The sequence below is a fragment of the Marmota monax genome, unplaced genomic scaffold (genome assembly GCF_021218885.2).
Source record: "Marmota monax isolate L192 unplaced genomic scaffold, Marmota_monax_Labrador192_F-V1.1 WCK01_AAM20220418_F8-fsc00024, whole genome shotgun sequence".
Taxonomy (NCBI): domain Eukaryota; kingdom Metazoa; phylum Chordata; class Mammalia; order Rodentia; family Sciuridae; genus Marmota; species Marmota monax.
This window is the reverse complement of record NW_026695224.1, coordinates 36,262,631-36,283,800: the sequence shown is the minus strand read 5'-3', so window position 1 is coordinate 36,283,800 and position 21,170 is coordinate 36,262,631. Positions and strand designations below refer to the sequence as shown.

Genomic DNA, 21,170 nt, shown 5'->3' with positions numbered 1-21,170 from the left:
GCCAGGCATGGTTGTACATTCTTGTAAGGACTTTGGATGAGGCATAAGATCTTGTGCTGTTTATCCTTAATCACAGAAGTATGGACCCTCCACCCATTAGTAGTAGTAGTTGTTGTTTTTTATAACTTTATTTATTTATTTATTTTATCTGGTGCTCAGGATCAAATCCAGGGCCTTGCATGTGCGAGGCGAGCACTCTACCATTGAGCCATAACCCCAGCTCCCATCCATTAGTTTTTAAATTTGTTTTCTTTTCTTTTTTTTTATATATTTTTTTAGTGTACACAGTACCTTTATTTTATTTATTTATTTTTATGTGCTGCTGAGGATCGAACCCAGGGCCTCGCACATGCAAGGCAAGTGCTCTACCGCTGAGCCACAACCCCAGCCCCTAAATTTGTTTTTTTGCTAAAGAGATGGCTACCATGCTTTAAAAATTAAATAAGTAAATAAGATAAATGCATTTTAAATGAAAATGAATTTTCCCCTGGAAACAAATAGTTGATTTCTAATACTATACTGAAGCCTCTAAAACCATCGCATTTGCTCACTTCATATATATGTATTTTCAGAATCTTGAAGATAATGATCATGTACTAGAACTTTATTTTTTCTCATAAATTAGTTTTTGAAGCTAAGGAAGCGACTTGCTTGTAGGTGTTACCTATTTCCAGGGTGCACAGCGTTTCTCACTTCAAGGAAGGTAGACTAGAGACTGGTTGCTCAGGAGTAGCCTGGTGGCTGCCTGAGAGTCAGCATTGGGGTTCCTTCTGTTAGCCCTGCAGACTGACTCCATCTGTGGCCCTTGCTCCCACCAGGTGTGTGTGGCAGAGCATTGGGAAGCCCCTACCTATAAAGGCGGTGGGATGCTTCCATCCTATAGGCCATCTGGATGCTGAAGTAATCAGGAAGACAAACTGCCGCGCCCATGAACGCTTAGTGGCTGGGCACTTACTTAGCATGGGCGGCCTTGGGTTCCATCCCCAGCATGGGGAATAAAAGAAGAGAAAGGAGAAGAGTAGTTGAAAGAGCCTGCTGGGGTTCTCATTCGGTGGTGCTGGCTGAACGGTGGAGATCGAGCTCTTTGTGTAGCCGTCAGCATATCTGCTCATCCTGCTTGCCTGTGAGTGTGCACAGCTCTGGGTGCAGAAATTCCTCTCATTGTAGTAGAGCTGCTTGGTCCATGAAAGTGTCTTATTTTGTGTATCATGTTTTTCCTTTTACATTTTTTCCCCTTTTGAAGACAGTTTTCTGTGTGCTGTGGCTTAAAAAGACATTTTAACTCAAATTGCTGATGTTTTCAGGGAAAGTTTTGTTTTTTGTTTTGTCTTTAAGGCTCTGCTTTTCAGGATCAGGCCTTGAAGCTGGGGGTTCCTGTGGGGATCCTGTCAGCAAGGACCGTTGCCTGCACTATGAAGATGGTCTGTGAGGAGCCTAGCCATCCCGTGCTGCTCAGCACCGAGCAAAGAGTGAGATGCCAGTTCCCCTAAATGTCACATGTTGTTGCTCATGAGTTTGTGTGGAAATAGCACACTGCTATAGTTTAGGTAGTCTGTCTGTCTTCAAAAAAGATCTATTGTCCTTTCAGAAGAAACTGTCTTCCTTGCTTGAGATTGCTCAGTATCTTCTGGCACACAGCATGTTCTCCCGCCTCTCCTTCTGCCAAGAAGTATGGAAAGCACAGGTAACAACCCCAACTCTGGTCCTGTCCAGCAGTGCTCTGTTGATTTGGTTGGAGCCAGAACCCTGGGTTTTCTTGGGGATTCAGTTGAATATGTTGTTTAATGATAATGAAATAAAAGTTCATCAGATGCTCCTGTGCTGGGAAGGAAGAGCCTCAGTCCTTTTGCCAGTGTCTGCCCATTGTTGGCAATCTTTATTAGAATACAGTGCATCCCAGAAACAGGGTGGTCTGCCTTCTTGGGCATATTATCATGAAGTCTTTTTCAGTGTAGTAGAGTATTTAAATATACTAAAAGTATTTTTTTTTTTTTTTTTAAATAATTCAAACTCTGTAGGTTTACAGATATTTTTCGTTTTGGTTTTTGGTACCAGGGATTAGAACCTAGGAGCATTTAACTACTGAGTCACATCCCTGGTCCTTTTTATTTTTTATCTTGAGACAGGGTCTTACTAAGTTGCTGAGGGCCTTGCTAAGTTGCTGAGCCTGGCCTCAAGCTTCAGACCCTGCTGCCTCAGCCTCCCTAACCGCCAGGATTACAGGTGTGTACCACGGCACCTGGCAGTTTACAGATTTTTTTTTGAAGATTTGAAAGTGCTCAGTTACCATTTTGTGCTAACTGCCTGAGCAAGTGTATAAAAGGGAAGAAACGGCCAAAGTGGTAATTTCCATCCTTTTATCCTGCTTATGATCCCTGTGCTCATTGCATCTAATTTAGGACAAGACAATGACATGCACATGAATTGCATTGTGTCATCTTCACAATTCTGCAGAGAAGGTGTGAGGAAAGGCTTCTTGGCAGCTGAAAGTTGCCTGGAGGTTGGGAGAGGGGAGGGGATAGCAGGTGGTGGGGGACAAGATCAGCGTGGTCTGAGCAGGGTCCAGGGGGATGGTGTGAATGCCAAGCCAGTCCAGGGGGGCTTCCCTGGGGGAGGCTCATGAGGAAAGGCCTGTTCCACGCATAAGAGTTTGACTTTGTCCCCAAAGCGATGAGAGCCAGTAAAGGCATCTACAGAAGAGTTGGAGTACCAGGGATTAGAACCCAGGGGCATTTAACCACTGGGTTGCTGTGTTGGCTGCATGGAGCCAGGTTGGGGTGGCTTGCGAGAGGCTGACAGGCAGCAGGTTAGGCTGTGGGAACAGAGAGAAGCCCCAGGACAGCAGAAGAGCCTGAAGGGGGTTAGGAACGTGAGCCCAGAGTGTGGCCTCGGGCCATGTTTGAGTGGGCATGAAGTCGGCCTAGGCTGGGACACATGCACAGACTCATAGCACTCATTTTCCTCAGAACTCTCTCTTGCTTGAAGCTGTATGGCGTCTTCATGTGCAAAGTGTCGTGAGCCTACAAGAGCTGCTGGAAAGGTAGTGCACTAGTGAATGCGTGTTGCTTTGACATTGCTGTTTAGTATGAATTATTTACTTCCAAAAGCACCTGGAGAAGCAATTGCCTCATTGTTTAATGAGAACATTAATTGTTATTGAAATCATGTGTGATTTTTTTCCACACCACATGAAACCAAATGGTGGTGTGACAGTGGCTCACACTGATTAAAAAAGGTCATATCTTTTTCTTATTTCAAAAAAAGCCTGGGCTATGGGGTGGCTCAGTGTTCTTGAGCTGCCTGGAACCTGTGAGTTCCTGAGTTCTGTATGCAAAACTAAACAAAACCTCTAGATGAATTAAAGAGGAAAATGTCAATATATAAAAGCCAGCCCTGGGAGGACTTTCGTGATCTTGAAGTGGGAAGCCTAAACGTGACAGAGCCAGAAGCTATACAAGGATAGTAAACTTCACTACATGAAGTTTAGTGTGCACCTAATATACCTTGAGATGAGTGGAAATGAAAATAGTCTTCCAGAATCCATATTTGTAAAAGCCTATATTTATATATTTAAAAAAAGAATGTTATCAACCTAGGCTTAACCTCAGAGACTAGAAAGAGAAGAGCAAGTTAAGTCAGATGGAGGGAGAAAGTAATAAGGGTTATAGCAGAAACCAGTGAAGTAGGAAACAAAGACACACAGAGAGTATGTGCAAAGGAGCTGCACATGTCCCGTATGTGTCCCATCCCTGATCCCCACAGTGTTAAGTGCAGATAAGTGAACCATTTGAAATTGATTGTTTCTGGGTCGTTTGTAGCCAGGCAGAAGCCCTGCAGCTGGTCCCTGGACTTTTGGGGCAGAAAGACTAGGCTTCACGGTGGAGTGAGGGTTGCAGAAAATTGCCAAGTAAGGGGAGGCAGCCATGGGGTCAGGCAGACCCAGATCCACTGTGCGCTGTATCCCCAGCCATCCTGACAAGCGGACCGTGGTGGCGTGGCTCTTCAGGAACCTGCGCCTCCTGTGCCAGCAGATAGACACCTCCTGCCCATACCTGGACATCACTAGGGCTGTGCTCTCTGGTATGTTCATAGTTCCTGAGAAAAGTACCTTGGGGGCGCTGGGGTTGTGGCTCAGTGGTAGAGTGACTGACATGCATGAGGCCGTGGGTTTGATCCTCAGCACCACATAAAAATAAAATAAAGATATAATGTCCACCTGAAAGTAAAAGTAAATATTAAAAAAAAGTTCCCTAGGCCAGTGGGAAGCCGAGCATTCGCCATGCCTGTGAGCGTGGGGCCCAGCAAGTTCGTGGTGTCCTGAACTTGCTTTTAGCCTCAGCAGTTGGAGGGGGTTGGCAGAGGCTGCATTTTCCATTAGTGGCCAATTCTGTCTGCTCTGTGAGCCTTGGTTGCCTGCATTGCCTGGGATCCTTCCTTGCAAAAAGCTCCTTCCTGGTGGGATGAGCTGCATGTCCTGTATTTGCTGTGGGGGGACTATCCATGAGCCATCCCCTGAGATCTACTTCTTTGCATTAAGAGAAAAAGCCCTTAATATAAATTTGATGTATGCTAAGTACTTCCAAAATAGAGTGAGGGTAAGTCTGGCTTGGTGAGTGCTCGTATGTTGATAGGAATGGGGCTGGGTGGCCCTAGGGATCTGTGTGAGTCACAGCTGCTTGGAGACAGTATGTGTGTAAATACTTTGGTTTGTGGTTTTTCAGATTTTGTGGAGCTGTTGGTTTCACAGGGATTTCAGGAAAACTCGGATCCGAGAAGAGTGGAGGAGACTGGAACAATGTCCCAGGTAGGAGGCACAGCAGAGCAGGGAGCTGCCCGACTCAGCCTCCCAGCAGCAGTGGGCTGGGGCCTGAGGAGCAGGCCTCACCAGGTCTTGGCTCCTTTTGGAACTCCTGGGCTAGTAGCTGCCATTTGTTCTGTGTCCACACTTGTAAGTTTTGTGTAAGGAAATCATTTTCTGCAAAGTGACCACTGAGGGTGTCCTGAGTTTCCAGAGGTCTCCAGGGCAGGGGTCTTCACAGCAGCACAGGTCCATCCTGGCAGGGCAGGAGGGGAAGGGGTGCAGCCAGAGTTGGGGCTGTGGGTCCCGGCCTGAACCTCGCGGGGGCATGCCTGGGTGTCATGGTGGGCAGCGTTGGGGGATTTCTAGGTTTGTGAAGGAATTTTGGAGGTGCTCTTTGTAGAGGTGACAGGTGTGTCTAGTGCAAGTGCATGACTGCCCAGAGACTGCCGAATGACAGCCCCGTGCTCTGTTCTGACAGGTGGCTGCTGAGGTGCTGCAGAGCATGCTCTCATGTAAGTCGATGGCCCCTCCAGTTGGGAACGCGTGGTCTGCTCAGGAGCAGTCCCAGCTTTTTGGCCTTTCCCTGGCAGTAGCTGGCCGGCATGGTGCTGCTGAGCCCCGTTCAGTGTGGCTGCACAGTCAGCTCCAGGGCTGCAGGGTGGTGCAGCTTACTGCAGCATCAGCAGCCTGCTGGCTGTGAGGAGCTTCCAAGCTGGCAGACCCAGCTGGGGACCCAGTTCAGTGGCAGAGCACTTCCTAGCTTGTGCCAAGCCCTGGATTCCATCCCTAGAACCACAAAAGAAAACAAAAAGCTGGCAGGCCTTGGTGTCCTGAGGGTAGGCAACTGTCTGGCTGGACCTAGTGCCATCGGGATTTAAGGGCCTGCAGAGGCCTGAGACTCAGAAATTGACCCCTTGTCCCAGAGCACTTTAGGGTGGGTACTGACAGACTGTTAGCGCCTGCTGAGTGCTGCTTCTGTCCTGTGTTGTCAGTGGCACTTGACGCTTTGACTGCCGGCCTTCAGGAGGAGTCCTCCGATCACAGGGTGGTGAGCTGCTGGTATGTGGGCAATTTGGGGAAGGGTCCATGCTCATAGGGAGGCCAGGGGCAGAAGCCTTTGAGTGGAGGCCTTCCCATGGTATTTAAACACTTCTAGGGTAGCAACCCCTGGCCCAGGGCACCACTCTCTCCTTCATCTTCTGAGAGCCAGTAGGAGACCCACCCCCGTACTCCTGCTTCTGGAATCCCTCAGGAAATGGGGCCTGGTAGTGGCTCTTCTCCCTCCTGAAGTGAGCTGAGCCCCATGGCTTCCTCCTCTCTTTGCCCTCAGGCCCTACCACAGAGCTTCCCAGAACATGCTGCTGCTGTTGGTCCTCCCGTGTGGCCAGCCCCGCATTGCTCTCTGGGTCCTGCTCAGATCTGCCGTTGTCAGGCTTGGTCAGGGTGGCCTTCTCTTTCCAGGGCTCCGTAGACTCACAGAGTTGAGCATGGGAGGTGGGGGTCAGGATGTGCTTCAGTGCACAGTGGGTCAGGGCCTTGAGGGTGGAATCCCAAGAGGCCAGGTAGAGGCCCCCATATTTCCAGGTCTTCTCAGTCTTTTTTTAGAGAGAGAGAGAATTTTTTTTTTTTTTTTTTTTTTTTATTGTTTAGTTTTTGGCGGATACAACATCTTTGTATGTGGTGCTGAGGATCGAACCCGGGCTGCACACATGCCAGGCGAGCGCGCTACCGCTTGAGCCACATCCCCAGCCCTCTTCTCAGTCTTTTAAATTGTTTTGCTCTTGATTTTTATCTCTTACAAGGGGCTTGATGTGCTGAATGACTCAGTGTTTCTGTTGCAGTGGTTAAAACACCATTTTGTTATTGAGTTACGTGTGATGGTAGAGTGTATTTTGACATACTATGTGTACTCACGTAAGAACCCTGGGAGGTTATGTTCAATTCATCCTACTGTCTTTCCCATCCCCTTCCCTTCCCCTCACTTTCCTGTCCAATCCGGTGAACCTCCACCACCCCCCACCACCCCCATTGTGAGTCAGCATTTGCATATCAGAGAGAATATTCTGCCTTTAATTTTTGGGTTTGGCTTATTTCACTTAGCATGATACATTCCATCCATTTCCTGGCAAATGCCATAATCTCATTCTTTATGGCTGAGTCATATTCTATTGTATATATGTACCACATTTTCTTTATGCATTCATAAAGGGCACCTAGGTTGGTTGCATAGCTTAGCCATTGTGAATTGAGTTGTATGAACATTGATGAGGCCATGTTGCTATAGTATGCTGATGTTAAGTCCTTTGGGTACAAAATTAGGAGTGTACCGCGTTATTTGTACATGTGTATATGTGTGTGCATATGTGTGTGTGTGTTATTCTGCCCAAGCTACCAGAGCAAAATACAGTGGACTGTGTGGCTTAGCAGACCTTTTCTCACAGTTCTGGGTCTAAGCTGGAGTTTGAGGGCCAGCAGGTCTGGCTGCTTGTGAGGACACTCTCTGGTGGCCCTGTAATGAGGCCCTGTCTGTGCACCCTCAGGCAGGCTCCCCACTGAGCTAGGCTGCCAGGTCCGGCCCAGACGGCCTGTGGGCAGATCTCTGAGACAAGCTTCCCAGTCAGGTGCCTTGCTGTGCTGCTTCTCCTCATGTCTGTGTTTGGCTGTGCTACTTTAAGTTCAGACATTCTCTCATGGGAATGGCCAGGCTCCCGCTGGCCCGGCTGCAGCGTGCTCTGTAGAGAAGGCTGGCAGGGCTGAGCTTGTCCCCAGCCGTGGTGAGCATGGGCCTCTTGTCTGCACCCTGCTGGCAGGGGTAGCACTTAACTGCTGGTCCCTTGGTTCTTGCCCCCTCGCTGCCATGGCTGTGGGTGCATTACCCGTGTTGGGGAGTCTTGCACAGTGGCAGGCGGACCCCAGCCTAGGAACATCTGCCCATGCTCCTTCCCTGCTCTCTCGGAGTCGTTGGCTTTAACAACAGCACAGCTGCCATAGCCACCGCACATGCCAGGTGCTATCCCCTGGTCTGCTCCTGGTGGCTGAGGCTTCCTGGCTGCCCATGGCTGCTCAGTTATGGCCCATCCTCCTCATCTGCTTCTCGCCTCCAGCCTGCCTCTGCACTCTCAGCTCCTCACTGCTTCATTTCTGTCTTGATAAGACCATTTTCCTTGGATTCCACTCAAAGCCTATAGCTGGCCAGGTGCAGTGGCCACACCTGTGATTGTAGGGACTCGGGAGGTTGAGGCAGGAGGATGCGAGCTCAAGACCAACCTGGGCAACTTAGATCCTCTCATAAAATAAAAAATAAAAAGGACTGGGGGGCGTGTAGTCAGTGGTAGAGCACCCCTGGTTTCTATTCCTTGTATCAAAAGAAGAAAGAAAAAACACAAACCCCTGCAGCTTCATGGCCTGACCAAGAAAGCGCTTTTAAGGATAAAGAAAGGAATGCCTGCGAGACCCACAGTGCGAGGACTGGTCCTGAGGGGCGGCCTTCCCTCCTGAGAGTCTCCCTCTGCTGTGCTCAGGCTTGGCGTGTTCCAGGCTCTCCCGTGTGGTGGGGTTTCTGCGGATGTGCTGAAGAGGTTCCTCAGCCACACCCTGACCCAGGTTCTCACTCACAGCCCCGTACTGAAAGGTAGGCCCAGCACCTTGGCCCCTGTGCACTCTGGGGCAGCTCCCTGGGCCCTTGTGGATTCATGGCTCTGTCCTCTGCAGGAACTTGGGCCTTGAGACCTGAGGGTGCAGCTTAATGCTCTGAGTAGCCCCAGGTTTTCACAGCTCTCTGTTACCAAATGTCCTTTCATTTCAAAGTGCTCTCCTGGGCTAGAGGTATGCCCTAGGGTAGAGCACTTGCCTGGAATGTATGAGACTATGGGTTTCATCTCCAGCATTACTAAAAAATAAGATAATTCTGAGTTTTCTTACGAGAAATTAAGAGAAAACAGAAGAATTATCACTTGTCTTGCTACCAAAATAAAAATATCTGCAATGCTGTCTGGAGAGGTGAAGGACCTGGAGAGAGAGGGTGGGCTCTGAGCAGACTTGCCATTGTATGTAAGGACTTGTGCAGAGCCTGAGTCCTGGAGCCAGCACCCCCAGGTCCCAAGGGAGATGGGCACTTCGCTGGAGTTAAATACACAAACTGAAACCCAACTCTCTTTCCATGTGGAAACTTTAAAAAATTTTTTTGGTTGTAGTTGGACACAGTACCTTTGTTTTGTTTATTTATTTTTATGTGGTGCTGAGGATCGAAGCCAGGGCCTCGCACATTCGAGGCAAATGCTCTATTACTGAGCCACAACCCCAGCCCCTCCAGGTGGAAGCTTTAAAACTGTGTGATAAATGCCAACCTGAAGCTCATGTCTGCTTCCCTCCTGGAGCCTCTGATGCCATTCAGAGGCAGCGAGAGTGGAGCTTCGTCAGGACCCACCCTCTGCTCACCACGCTGTACCGCAGGGTGAGTGTTTGCTGGCTGTCCTGTGCCTGCACTGCACCGGGGGTGGGGCGGGCGTCCGATCTGAGGCTGGCTCTGGCTTCGGCTCTGTATCCTGGTCACTCCCTCATGGACACCGACCACCCCTTCTGAGACCAGTGTTTCTCCAGCCAGCGCTGGCCACTGTGAGAGGTGATGCCACTTGTTCCCTCAAGCACTCCTGGATCCTTGCTGGATCCGCCCTTCTGGTGCACGCCCCCCTCTGCAGGGAGAAGGACCAGTGCTGGTGCCATGGGTTTGCTGTGGTCTGGAGGGAGCTGGGACTTTGATTTCAGCTCCTGGTGATGCTGAGTCCAGAGGAGTCGGTCGGCCATTTGCAGGAGGTTCTGGAGACGCGTGAGGTCAACTGGCAGCGCGTGCTGTCCTGTGTGTCCACGCTGGTCGTCTGCTTCCCAGAGGCACTGCAGCTGTTGCAAGGTGTGCACTCGGCTGCAGGGTGTGAGTGAGTGGGTGCACAGTGGTGGCAGCAGAACCTGCTGGGGGTCGAATCCACCCGAAGCCCTTCCTGCTGCCCAACTGTGAGCCCTGTTGCTGGGAAGGTCCAGATTGCCTGTGGCCGAGGAGTGAAGAGTGGTGCTACTTCCTCTGTCCAGTGGTCTGTGCTGCGATTGTGGCTCAGTCCTTGGGAAGCTGGTGTTTGGGAGGGCACATCCCAGCCAGGATGGCCTAATCTGCCTGCTGACAGTGTCACTGTCTGACAGATTGGGTGGCCCGTTTGATGGCCCATGCCTTCGAGAGCTACCATCTGGACAGCATGGTCACTGCCTTCCTGATTGTGCGCCAGGCTGCCCAGGAGGGCCCCTCTGTATTCCCATCCTACGCAGACTGGTTCAAGGTGAGTTTTCTGGGAAGTTGAGTGCCGTCCTCCTGGCTGGCTAGTGGAGGTACCATTGGGCTCCCAAGTGCTGCTATCTCATGAGAAAAGAGCTTCAGGATGGCTTTGTGGCAGCGATGTCCCTGACAGGCTTCCTCGTGTGTCTCCAAGTTTTGTTCTGTGTTCTCCTTCAACTGCTGGACAAAGGCTTTTTCCCTTTTTTTTTTGGTGGGGGGAGGATACCAGGGATTGAACTCAGGGCCACTCCACCACTGAGCCACATCCCCAGCCCTATTTTGAATTTTATTTAGAGGTAAGGTCTCACTGAGCTGCTTAGTGCCTCGCTGTTGCTGAGGCTGGCTTTGAACTCGAGATCCTCCTGCCTCCGCCTCCAAGCCACTGGGATTACAGGGGTGCGCCACTGTGCCCAGTGTTCCTTCTCTCTTGTGGAGAGTCAGTAAACCCAGTAGGTGGGAGTGAAAGCAAGTGCTGGGCAACCTCAGCAGGACACCTGTGCCTGTGGTTTCCCTGGAGGTCTGAGGTACAGGCTTTGTCCTCGGAGGCCTGTGTCCTTGCTCTGTGTCCCTCCATTAGTCCACCTGCTCTGTGATTTGTCCTGCAGTTCCCACACCTGCTGCTGTCAGACATGCCAGTGGAGGGCTTTGGAAGTGCTGGTCGAGAGCACACCAAGCTCTTCTGTGCAGGGCAGTGGGGAGGGTACACAGGAGGCTGCTCTTGACCCAGTGTTGCCCCTGTTCTCGCTGCAGCTGGGCCCTCATGATGCCTGGAGCAGTAGCTCTGGGGTTGGCAGGAGCTGGTGCTGTGTGCCCAGAGTCAGCACAGGGCAGGTTCTGGTCTGTGGGAGCACTGCCCAGTCCTCTCCTAGGCTTGCTCTTTGCAGGTACACACTGTGTGCTCAGAGCCACTGCTGACCCAAAGCCTCCTTCCCCCAACCCCTCCCGCTTTGGTCCCTGATCCTGTTGTGGCGTCCTGCGGTGGATACCTGCTGCTCACAATGGTTTTTGACTTTTCTTTGAGTAAACGTTCAGCCTCTTTCTCAGCCAGGGCACGGCTGTGACCTGTGCACCTGAATTGCTTTTCGTGTCTCTCTTTCAGCAGCAGCTTCTGCTTGTGGGCAGACCGAGGCAGGGCCTGCACAGCCTGTGGGCAGGTACCTCACTGAGCCGCACTTCTGCCTTCTCTCTCCAGGCCTCGTTTGGGAGTGCACGGGGCTACCACAGCTGCAGCAAGAAGGCTTTGGTCTTCCTTTTCAAGTTCCTGTCCAGCCTCGTGCCCTGGGAAGCCCCCCGGTACATGCAGGTGAGGAGCCGCCTGCAGCTGTGGTCCCTGGAGCTCTCTGCCCTCACTTGTCCCAGACCAACCTCTTCCTGTGGGCTGTCCTGCAGGTGCGGGGCCTGGGAAGATGTGGGCAAGACGAGAGGTGGTGTAGCCAGTAGAGACAGAGCTCGTTTTCTTTTAAAAATGGTATTTTTTTTATGTGTTTAAGGAGAAGAACCTGGAAGGATATAGCCTGAACTGCCTGGGGTCATCACCCCTAGGAGTAGAGAGCAGGCAACAGACCTCTCGCTAGTTTACTGTAGTTTGAGTTTTTGTAACAAGTCCATTTTAGTTTCATGACAAGCCCCAGGCTGGGTGTGGGCGTCCACCTGGGGCCTCTCCCATAGAGAGGCTGGGGAAGGGAGTTAGAGACCTTTGGTTCATCAGCTAACTGCCCCAGTGCAGCCTGGGTTTTATTAGAGTATTGTGATCACAGGTGGTATGCGGGTGGTTTGGGCAGAACTGTACATACAGGGAGTTTGATGTCGGCCCTCCTGGTCCCCTCCTCTTCCCTCCCCCAGTCTCCCTCCTCTGTCTTCTGGTCTTCCTTTCCCTGTTGTTGATGTTTGATTGGTACTTGCTACAGTACATAAGTTCATGTGCATGTACGAGACATGATTCTGTTAGGTTCACTCCACATTTTTCTCCTTTTCCCATTCCTTCTGCCTCTGGTCCTCCTCCTACCCACTGATCTTCCCTGTGTTTCTGTGTCTTCATGAAATCCGGTCCCCTCCCCAACTTTCCCTTACTTTCCTTTATCTTCCTCGTGGGAGAGAAAACACTTGATCCTTGACTTTCTGAGTCCGGCTTACCTAGCATGATGTTCTCAGTTTCTATCCATTTACCTGCAGATGCTGTGATTTTACTCTCATTATGGCTGAGTAGAACTCCGCTTTGTACACGTGTACACTTTCTCTATCTGTTCCTCTGTTTACGGGCACCTGTTCTGGTTCCGTAGCTTGGCTGCTGAGAATCATGCTGGTGTGGACACTGACGTCTCAGCCTCTACTCAGGAGTCCCCACTACATTCCAGAGGGGCTGTGCCCCCACAGCCAGGGGCTAGATCCTGCCGTTCCTGCCCACTCCCAGCTCTGGGCTGCTTCTGGGTGCTCTTGTGCTGAGGGAGGAGGAGCAGTCAATCTGAGCCCCCTGTGCACCCCAGCCCCCACCTCTGAGGGGCGAGGCACGCGGTCCCCAAGCCTTCTCCCGCGCCCTGGCCTATGCAGAGCCTCTCCCGCATTCAGCCACCTGCTCTCTCTTGGGTCTCTTTGGTCGCTTCTCTGCCTTTTTTGCCTCTGGCTGCCCGCCAGAGCCTGGGTTAGTCCTTGCAGGCCATGTCTTTCTGGGCTCCTGTTCCATTGTCATTTCCCCATGGACACAAGCTCAGTGTGGGGCGGTGGGCACCCTTTTCACAGCACACTGCCTGCTACGGATCCATCATTCTGGTAGTGTCACAGATGTGGCATTGGTGTGGACCTGCTGTCCTCTGGTTGACCGGGATGTTGGTGGGTTTGTGCAGCTGCAGGTGCCGCTGTACCTGGAGCCTGTGGCTGCCTGGCCCTGGTGTCCCTTCCACGCCTGGCCCTGGCGTCAGAGTTTCTTCTCTGCATTCTGCCTGGGGGTGGCCCTCTACTGCCCAGCATGTGTCCGGCCGTCGTGGCCGTCTTGGTGTGGCAGTGCCTGGTGCCCTGGGACTGATGTTGCCATGTGTCCTCGCAGGTGCATGTTCTCTACCCGCCTTTGGTGCCCGGGAAGTACCGCACCCTCCTCACTGACTACGTTGCCCTGGCCAAGACCCGGCTGGCTGACCTCAAGGCAAGTCTGCGCTGCGCTGGCCCTGCCGGCACCCACTGAAGCCATCTTTGTTTTCATGTTCTTGTTTTTCTTTTCTGAAGGTTTCTCTGGAGAATATGGGGCTCTACGAGCATTTGTCCTCAAGTGAGGATGTCACCGAGGTGGGTCGCCTTGGGCTGCTCTGTGGGTCTGGGGTCTGGCCCTCATTCCTGGGCCTCAAGCTCCAGCTCCTGGGCTCTCTCTGTCCTGCGCCTGGCTCGCGGCACTTCCCTGAGGGCGTCTGGTCAGTAGTGGCCCACAGTTGCCTCATTTGGGGTGGCTTGCTGCCAGGGTCTCGCCTACACCCCGGGTAGGCAATGGAAATGAGTTGCTCTTGGTGGAATGGGCTGGCTGCAGAATAAAAAAGCCAAGAAAGAGAAAATGATGAAAACACTACAGGGCACAGGAAGTGATTTTTAAAAGCAGGGGCGGGAGGGGTAGCCGATCTTAGGGACTGAGCTCTCACACTAAAAAGAAACCAAGGGCAAGCTGGAGCCCACGCTGGCTTTATTTATTATCAGGGAACATGAAAGGTTTTCCAGGGAATGTTCTTTTCCAAATAAGGTGGGATGTGGGCTGTCCAGTTCCCAACGAGTTACGCCCAACTCTGGAGGCTATGAGAGGGGTTTTCCTTAGTAGAGCAGAGATAGAGGTCACGTGCATTGGGCAATCCATTGAATGGGAAGAGCCATAGAATAGCTTGCAATGCCAAACCTAGGTCTCCCTGGCTTCCATACAAAGAGAAGACCATCAAGTAATTCACGGTGGCTCTCCGTACCAGGGCTTCTTGGCATTTGTGGGCTGGAGTGGAGAGGTGAGAGGTGGTTGGCTGCATTTGTCTAGGAATTATAGAGAAGTGCCAGTGGTTGTTATGGACCAGATGTCAGCTGGCCACGTGACACATGTGTTGTTGTAGAAACAGCTTCTCCATCTTTTAAGACTCTGTGCTGCTGTGAGTTGCTGAAGAATAGGTAGAGAGGCCACTGAAGTGCTCGGTGAACCACTGCCAGGCGGTGTCCTTGGAGATTTGGTGCTATTCATAAGTTACTCATGACTTTGACTTTTCATAATTTTAAATTTCAAAAGTTAAGTTTCCACTTGTTCCCACCTAGGAATCCCCTTGAGGGCAGCCCCTGACATCCTAGAGGAGGCAGCAGACAGCATCCCAGTCAATCCAGGCGCTCTGGCTTCTTTAGAGGGCTGAGCTGTCCCCAAGGGCCCAGGCTGCTGGGTTGGTGCTTTTGAGGGCAGAAGACAGCCAGCGTGGCCTCTTTCCCTGTTTGCATGTATCTGGAGGGTCTGTGTGCACATGCCAGGTCCCCTTTACCTCTCTGCATGCATTTGGAGGATCCATGTGCGTGTCCCAGTTCCACTTGCTGGGTAGTACCCTCCTCAACCTTCACCTTCATTTATGTAGTTTTTGCATAAATGAAGGGCCTAAAACATGCTGAGCATGTGCTTAGCTGAGCTACTTCCCAGCCCTAAGCTTTTACCTCCCGACTGTAGAGAATCCTGGCAGCGCCAATATTAGTCCGCTCTGTCACATTGTCCCCCATGCAAACTAAAGTGGAACAGCAGGCATGCCACTTAAGGCGGCTCCAGAGTGGCTCTTGCAGCCCTTCCCCACAGGCAGGTCCAAGAAGGTGGGGCTTATGGGTTGGCCTCTGCTTCCTTACCTCCCTTTTTTTTTTTTTTTAAAGAGAAGAGAGTGAGAATTTTTTTTTTTTTTAATATTTTTTTTTTTGGTTTTCAGCGGACACAACATCTTTGTTTGTATGTGGTGCTGAGGATCGAACCCGGGCTGCACACATGCCAGGCAAGCGCGCTACCGCTTGAGCCACATCCTCAGCCCCCTTACCTCCCTTTTTCTCCTTCCCTGTGCAGAACCAGCCCCACAGCCAGGCAGCTCAAGACGTGGAGAAGGCCCTCCTAGTGTTTGAGCACACAGGGAAGATCCCAGTCCCAGTCATGGAGGCCAGGTAGGGGGCTGCTGGGCACGGTGGTGGCAGGGTCAAGAGCTGTGTCCTGCTGCAAGTTACAGGGTGCTCTTCCTCCCAGAAACAGCCAGTGGGTGCCCTGGAGTCACATGGGAGGGAAGACCACAGGCCAGTGTAGCAGTGGTGGGTTTTTGTATTTTTGGTGCTGGATTAAACCCAGGGATGCCTAACTGCTGAGCTACATCCCCAGCCCTTTTGATTTTGAGACTGGAGTTGTCTCACTAAGTTGCTAAGGCTGGTCTTGAACTTGCAATCCTCTTGCCTCAGCCTCGGGAGTCTCTGAGATTACCAGTGCTCGCCACGATGCCTAACTCAACAATGGTTTTCTAATTAATGCTTGCTTAGGGACCAAAATGGAGTCAGTCCAGGGAATTGAACAGCAAACTTGATTGGATTCAGTGTGGTCCCAAAACACCCAGAATTGTGGTTGCTACCAGTGCAGGCAAGACTGACTGTAGCTCCTGGGATTGAGCGCAGATCCAAGGAAAGAATGGTCCCCGCTGACCCTGCCTACTCCTGGGCAGGCGGTCGTGTCCCAGACTCCCTGGAGTGCAGGGCTGTCGCCCCACTGATGCCCTCTGCAAGACTCATCCCAGCATCCTGGAAAGAGAACGGCAGACGGGTAGGCAGCAGCCTTGTGCAGAGCACCTGGACTGACTGTGGTGCTGTCTGCTTCTCTGTGCTGCAGCATATTCAGGAGGTCATACTACCTGTCCCACTTCCTGCCTGCCCTGCTCACACCGCGAGTGGTGAGTACGACGGACGTGTCCATGCATGTGGCCACCTCTGGAATCGAGACACTCCTCACTGGGCTCTGGTTCTTTCCACAGCTCCCGTCAGCCCCGGATTCCCGAGAGGCTCTCATAGAAGCCCTGAAGAGGTACATGGAAGCTTTTCCAGAAGGGCTTTGATGATGCAGAGAAGTGTGATTCTCTTTTAGAGAAATGCCTTTCACCTGTGTTTATTGTAAAATGTTGGCTCCAAAAGTAGTTGGTTATGATTTTTTTAAAACAAAATTTGCTCAATTCTCAATATCACCGCTTAGTATCATTCTTGAGTGAAACTTTGGGAGACTGGGTTAGTGTTGACGTTCCAGTTCATAATTGTGGTAAGAGGATTTAGGGATAGAAGGAAAGGAAGAGCCTGAAGAAGCCTCAGGTGGAAGGACTAGGGTGGCCCTCGAGATTCACGAGGATCCTGGGGTCTTGGATGGCGCGCCCACAGGTGGCCTCCACTGGTGGTGGAGGGTGGGTGCCTGTAAGGCCCTTCTTCCTGAGGGAGGTAGGAAGTGCCTGCTGTTTCCAGGGCCCATGGGGGCTGGCAGGAAAAACCTCTAGCATCCTTGTTTTTATTTATTTGTGATATAAATAAAGTATTTCTGATACATAGAACTGCACATACAGCAATTTAAAACACATTTAAAGTACCACCATGAACCTCCACCCATATTTTGCTATCTTTGCCTTTTAAAATAGATTCTTTCTGCTAGGCCAAAGCCCTTGGGTGTTTCCACACCCTCACCAGCATTGTTTTCATTTTTCCTTAGGAGCATTTACAGTGGGTGAGAGTTGGCATCTTGTGTGTTTTTTTTGGGGGGGGGGAGAATTGCGGTTTGAATCCAGGGGCCCTCAACCACTGAGCCACATCCCCAGTCCTATTTTGTATTTTATTTATGGTCTCACTGAGTTGCTTAGTGCCTTGCTGTTGCTGAGGTTGGCTTTGAACTCACAGTCCTCCTGCCTCAGCCTCCCGAGCTGCTGGGGTTACAGGTGTGCTCCATTGCTCCTGGCTCACACATCAGTTTTTCGTCTTCGGCTGCGACCAACACAGCCAGAGCTTCACTTGGCGGCCCATCGTACTCTGGCTCTGTTCTAGCTGCTGTGTGGCGTTCTCTCTCTGCTGAGCACCCTCTCAGCACACACCACTCATCAGGTCTCACAGACTGAACGGCCAACAGCTGTCCATGCCTGCAGGCTGGACTCTTGAAGCACAACTTCAGTGAACATCCTCAGGGTGTGTCTGGGAACACTGGGAGCTTCTAGCGCAGTGACAGTGAGTTTTCCGTTCTCCAGTGTGTCTTTCTGTGCATCTTTTGTAGATGACTACTGATGACCTAGATTTCATTGCTACGGCAAACAGCATGTTCTCTTGAATTCTTTCTTCGGGTATGGCTGAGGTTTGGGTATCCTGGTGTCTAGCTTCTATTCTGGTTGTTAGCCGCTGGCCTCTTGCCTTCTGTCATGCTGTGTTAGGAAGGAGTGTTGGTTTCACCTAGAACGACAGCAGTCTGATCCTCACTGCAGTAGGAATGCTGCTGAGAGTCACCCTGGATCAGGTGCTTGTGGTGACTGCTCTGGGTGTGTCTCTGTGTGGAGGAGCCCTCTCGCTGGCCCACTCAGGACTTCCTGAGGGTCGAGTTCTCAGGACGATCATGCTCTTCTCCTGGTCCTGTGGTAATGCCTGAGGTAGGTTTTTCCTGCTGTTGAACTGTCCTTGCCTTCCTGGGATGTCCCTGCTGGGATGAGGTTTTGTTAGGAACTGCTGGACGTGATATGGTGATGGTCGGGGCAAGTTTCACCAAGCCTGAGCCTGATCCTCTTCGTGTACCTTGGCTGCCTAGGCAGTGACGTTTTCGTGCTTTACAAGATGGATGGGTGGTTTTCTTCTGTGCCCTGAGCAATGTGTGGAACTGAGATTCCTATGGCTGAGGCTTGGGCCAAGCTTGGCTGCATAGCTGTCTGGTCCTGATGACGTCTGTGGTGTCAGTGACTCTGTTTTGTGAATAGCTATTAGGTTAGCCAGGTTTTTTTTTTTTTTTTTTATTCCTCTTGAGTCTTTTGTAGGTTTCTAGAAAACCTATGTCATCTAGGTTTCAAATTCATTGACATAGCGTCGTGCATACAGTGGTGTGGGGAGCCAGCAGGGGCTGGTGCTGCCTGGACACAGGGCAGTAGGCCATGGCACAGGACATGGAGGACAATTGCGTCGCCACAGATAGGTCACCAAGCCTCCTTCCAGGGTGGGGACTACTTGTTACGCCTGATGCAGAGGCCTGTAGTGCATTCTGCCAGCCCTAGGGACAGCATCGAAAGTGCTTGCTGCAGGCCCTGGGAGGGATCAGCACAGATGCCCAATGGGTTGGTCTGCGCCTGGCACCTGCAGAGAGACTGGCAAGAAATGAGCATGAGGGCATAGCTGTGCTCCAGATTAAAGCCCAGAGCGGCAGAGCAGAGTCTCAGGAGGCAGCCTGGAGATGGGTCACACAGACTGTCAGCGAGTTCTGCCTGGGTGTGACGTGTCACTTGGGTCTTCCGGGTCTTCTTAGTAGTGATGGCTATTCATAATCACGCTTGGTGTGTTGTGGAGGAAGTACCATGCAAAGCCTATGTATGTTTTTTTTCTTAAACCATTATGGAACCTGGTGCAGTGGCACACACCTGTGATCCCAGCGACTTGGGAGGCTGAGGCAGGAGAATCGTAAGTTCAAGGCCAGGCTCAGCAACTTAGCAAGACCCTAAGCAACTCAGTGAGATCCTGTCTCAATAAAAAGGGCTGGGATGTGGCTCAGTGGTTAGGTGCCTCTGGGTTCCATCCCTGGTAACAAACAAAAACCAGGATAGTACTATACACAGTGAAGTATCATTTATTTAAATTTAATGTTTTTTACTTTGCAAAACAGTTTAGGAGTCAGAAACTAGGGAATTAAATTGTCATGATTTACTTAAATATTGTTGTCTTCCGATCCAGAGCAGATAAAATCCCCCAGTCTCTGTATGCTGCCTACTGCCAAGCCTGCTCTACTGCTGAGAAGCCTCCAGAAGGTAGTCTTGCCCTTGCTGGGGCTGATGCTTCCCATTTCCCTGGCTCAGAGCCCCTGCCCCCAAGGCTGCATCAGTGACCGCCAGGGCTGTTCATAGTGACACCGAATGAGATGGGGGTTCCATAGGTTGCCTTAACCTGGCTCTTATGAGGGGTGTTTGGAGCGGAAGCCCCTGTGCCTGCCAGGTGCCTGTGCTGACTCCTGCAGGCACAGTAGGTGCCATGATGTGTGGCTACTCTGGTGCCTTAGATGGCCCCGTGAAGCACATAGAGAACAGCTGGTGGTGGAGGCCCCACTTGCTCTGTGAGCACGGAGCGCGAGGCGGAGCTCCACAGCCCTGCAGGTCGCTGTCGCACACGTCTGCACATGCACACCCGTGTCCTTTCTGCCAGCTCTTGCAGCAGCAGGGAAGGGCCCTGTCCAGAGCAACCTGGTGCTTTGCCCTGTCATTTTGTCACAGGGACCAGCACCTCGTCATCGAAGCAGAGAGTTTGTGGGTTTTGGTTTTGGGTTTTCTTCTTGGTGCTGAGGTTAATCCTAGGAATACACTGCCACTGAGCTGCACCATCCCTTTTTATTTTCTACTTTGAGACAGGGTCTCACTAAGCTGCCTCCAACTTGTGATCCTCCTGTTTCAGCCTCTAAATCACTAGCACTGCAGGCGTACTGTGTCCATCTTTGTGTTTGTTCCTTTTTTATGTCCCTTGACATCTGTAGGGCCATGCAGGCTGAACAAGCCTGTTCTGTTCGACATAGTCCTCTCTCCAGTTCTATCTCCAACCCTCCTTCCATAGGCCTAGACAGTTCCCCGCGGTTGTGGAGACCCAGGAGAAGCTCTGGCAGGGACCAGTGCTGTGTTGGGGACAGCTGGGAGGTCTGACGCCTTAGCCACGTGGTGAGGGCTTCTCTTCAGAGAGTTGCCCTCCTTCACACCTTCCTACTTTAGGGGACCAAGCCCTAACCCTCATGCTTCTAGGCAAGTGCTCTACCACCGAGCTGTACTTACTTCCCAGAAATTTTTTTGATACCCAGGATTGAACCCAGGGAGTGCTTAACCACTGAGTCACATCCCCAAACCTTTTTGTTTTATTTTGAGTCAGGGTCTTGGTAAGTTGCTGAGGCTGGCTTTAAACTTGCTACCCTCCTGCCTCAGCCTCCCGAGCCTCCGGGATTACATGTGTGTGCCACTATGCCCGGCCGACCCAGACCTTTTTAAATTTTGTTTTGAGACTCAGATTCATGACCCATGCTGAGTCACTGGGTCACAGGCCTGCGACCCTGCCCTCAGCTCCTGGGTCCCCAGGTGCTTTCATGGTGTGTGGTGGAGTTCTCGAGCAGAGCCATGGCTGCCAGTTCCTGCTGGGCGAGACCCACAGGCGCAGCTTGCACTGGTGAGTGTGTGCCTCTGCAGCCAAGCCACATGTGAGCTTGCTTTGCTCCAAGGCACGCTTCTCCTTTTCTAGCGAAAACGATGTGAGAGTTTAAACCAGGATCTTTTGCCAACGTTTCTCCTGAGTAGATGTAGCCGCAGGCTGAGCTGGTGACAGTCAACAGCTCTGTCCCAGGCGTGCTGGGGGATGTGGATGTGTGGCTGCCTCCCTCAGTCGTCCAGCTGGGATGCCCACCTGCCCCTGCCCCCATCTGTGCAGCTCTGTTTCCATTACACCTGTGCGTTCACACTCATGGCTGTGGTCTGCAAAACTGCTTTTCTTCACTTTGTTTATAAGCACCTTTGATGTGACACGCTGTACACAGTGTCAGAGAGAGGATCCATTGTCTGTCCTTGACACCTAGGCCTGGCATCTGCAGGAACCTGTTTCCCCTCTGCCTCCCCTCCCTCAGGTGCAGCCTTGGGAATGAGGGCAGAACCCACCCATGCCGAGGAGCCCCTGGGACCACTCAGGGTTGCGCTGACAGAACTCAGAGCCTTGATGGCAGACCCCACCCAGGCTGACGGTGAGGACGGGGTGTCTGATAGAGTGTGCGTGTTCTGCGTGAGTGTGCAGTGTGGGGTTGGAGCCATGACAGTGGAGGCTGTGTCTTTCCTCTGGTCTCACTGCAGCTGCCTAGACCCTGGG

General features: G+C 51.6%; 1 protein-coding gene across 7 annotated transcripts in view; it reads left to right on the top strand.

The window, feature by feature from the left end:
- Fanca (FA complementation group A) overlaps window positions 1-21,170 on the top strand; it is a 40,620-nt gene that overhangs the window by 1,306 nt on the left and 18,144 nt on the right. For 5 of the 7 annotated variants that reach the window (XR_006849785.2, XR_006849786.2, XM_046434513.2 and 2 more), the window contains exons 4-22: window positions 1,336-1,469; window positions 1,589-1,684; window positions 2,967-3,040; window positions 3,968-4,080; window positions 4,722-4,804; window positions 5,280-5,313; window positions 5,794-5,860; window positions 8,323-8,432; window positions 9,178-9,254; window positions 9,566-9,707; window positions 9,992-10,125; window positions 11,314-11,424; window positions 13,162-13,257; window positions 13,338-13,397; window positions 15,160-15,254; window positions 15,961-16,021; window positions 16,103-16,152; window positions 19,020-19,093; window positions 20,935-21,048. Coding sequence is in view for 5 of the 7 variants with exons in the window: in XM_046434513.2 (XP_046290469.1) it covers window positions 1,336-1,469; window positions 1,589-1,684; window positions 2,967-3,040; window positions 3,968-4,080; window positions 4,722-4,804; window positions 5,280-5,313; window positions 5,794-5,860; window positions 8,323-8,432; window positions 9,178-9,254; window positions 9,566-9,707; window positions 9,992-10,125; window positions 11,314-11,424; window positions 13,162-13,257; window positions 13,338-13,397; window positions 15,160-15,254; window positions 15,961-16,021; window positions 16,103-16,152; window positions 19,020-19,093; window positions 20,935-21,048 (1,725 nt within the window). In the remaining 2 variants the exon portion in view is untranslated. The other 2 variants (XM_058575827.1, XM_046434516.2) reach the window with 2 other exon arrangements.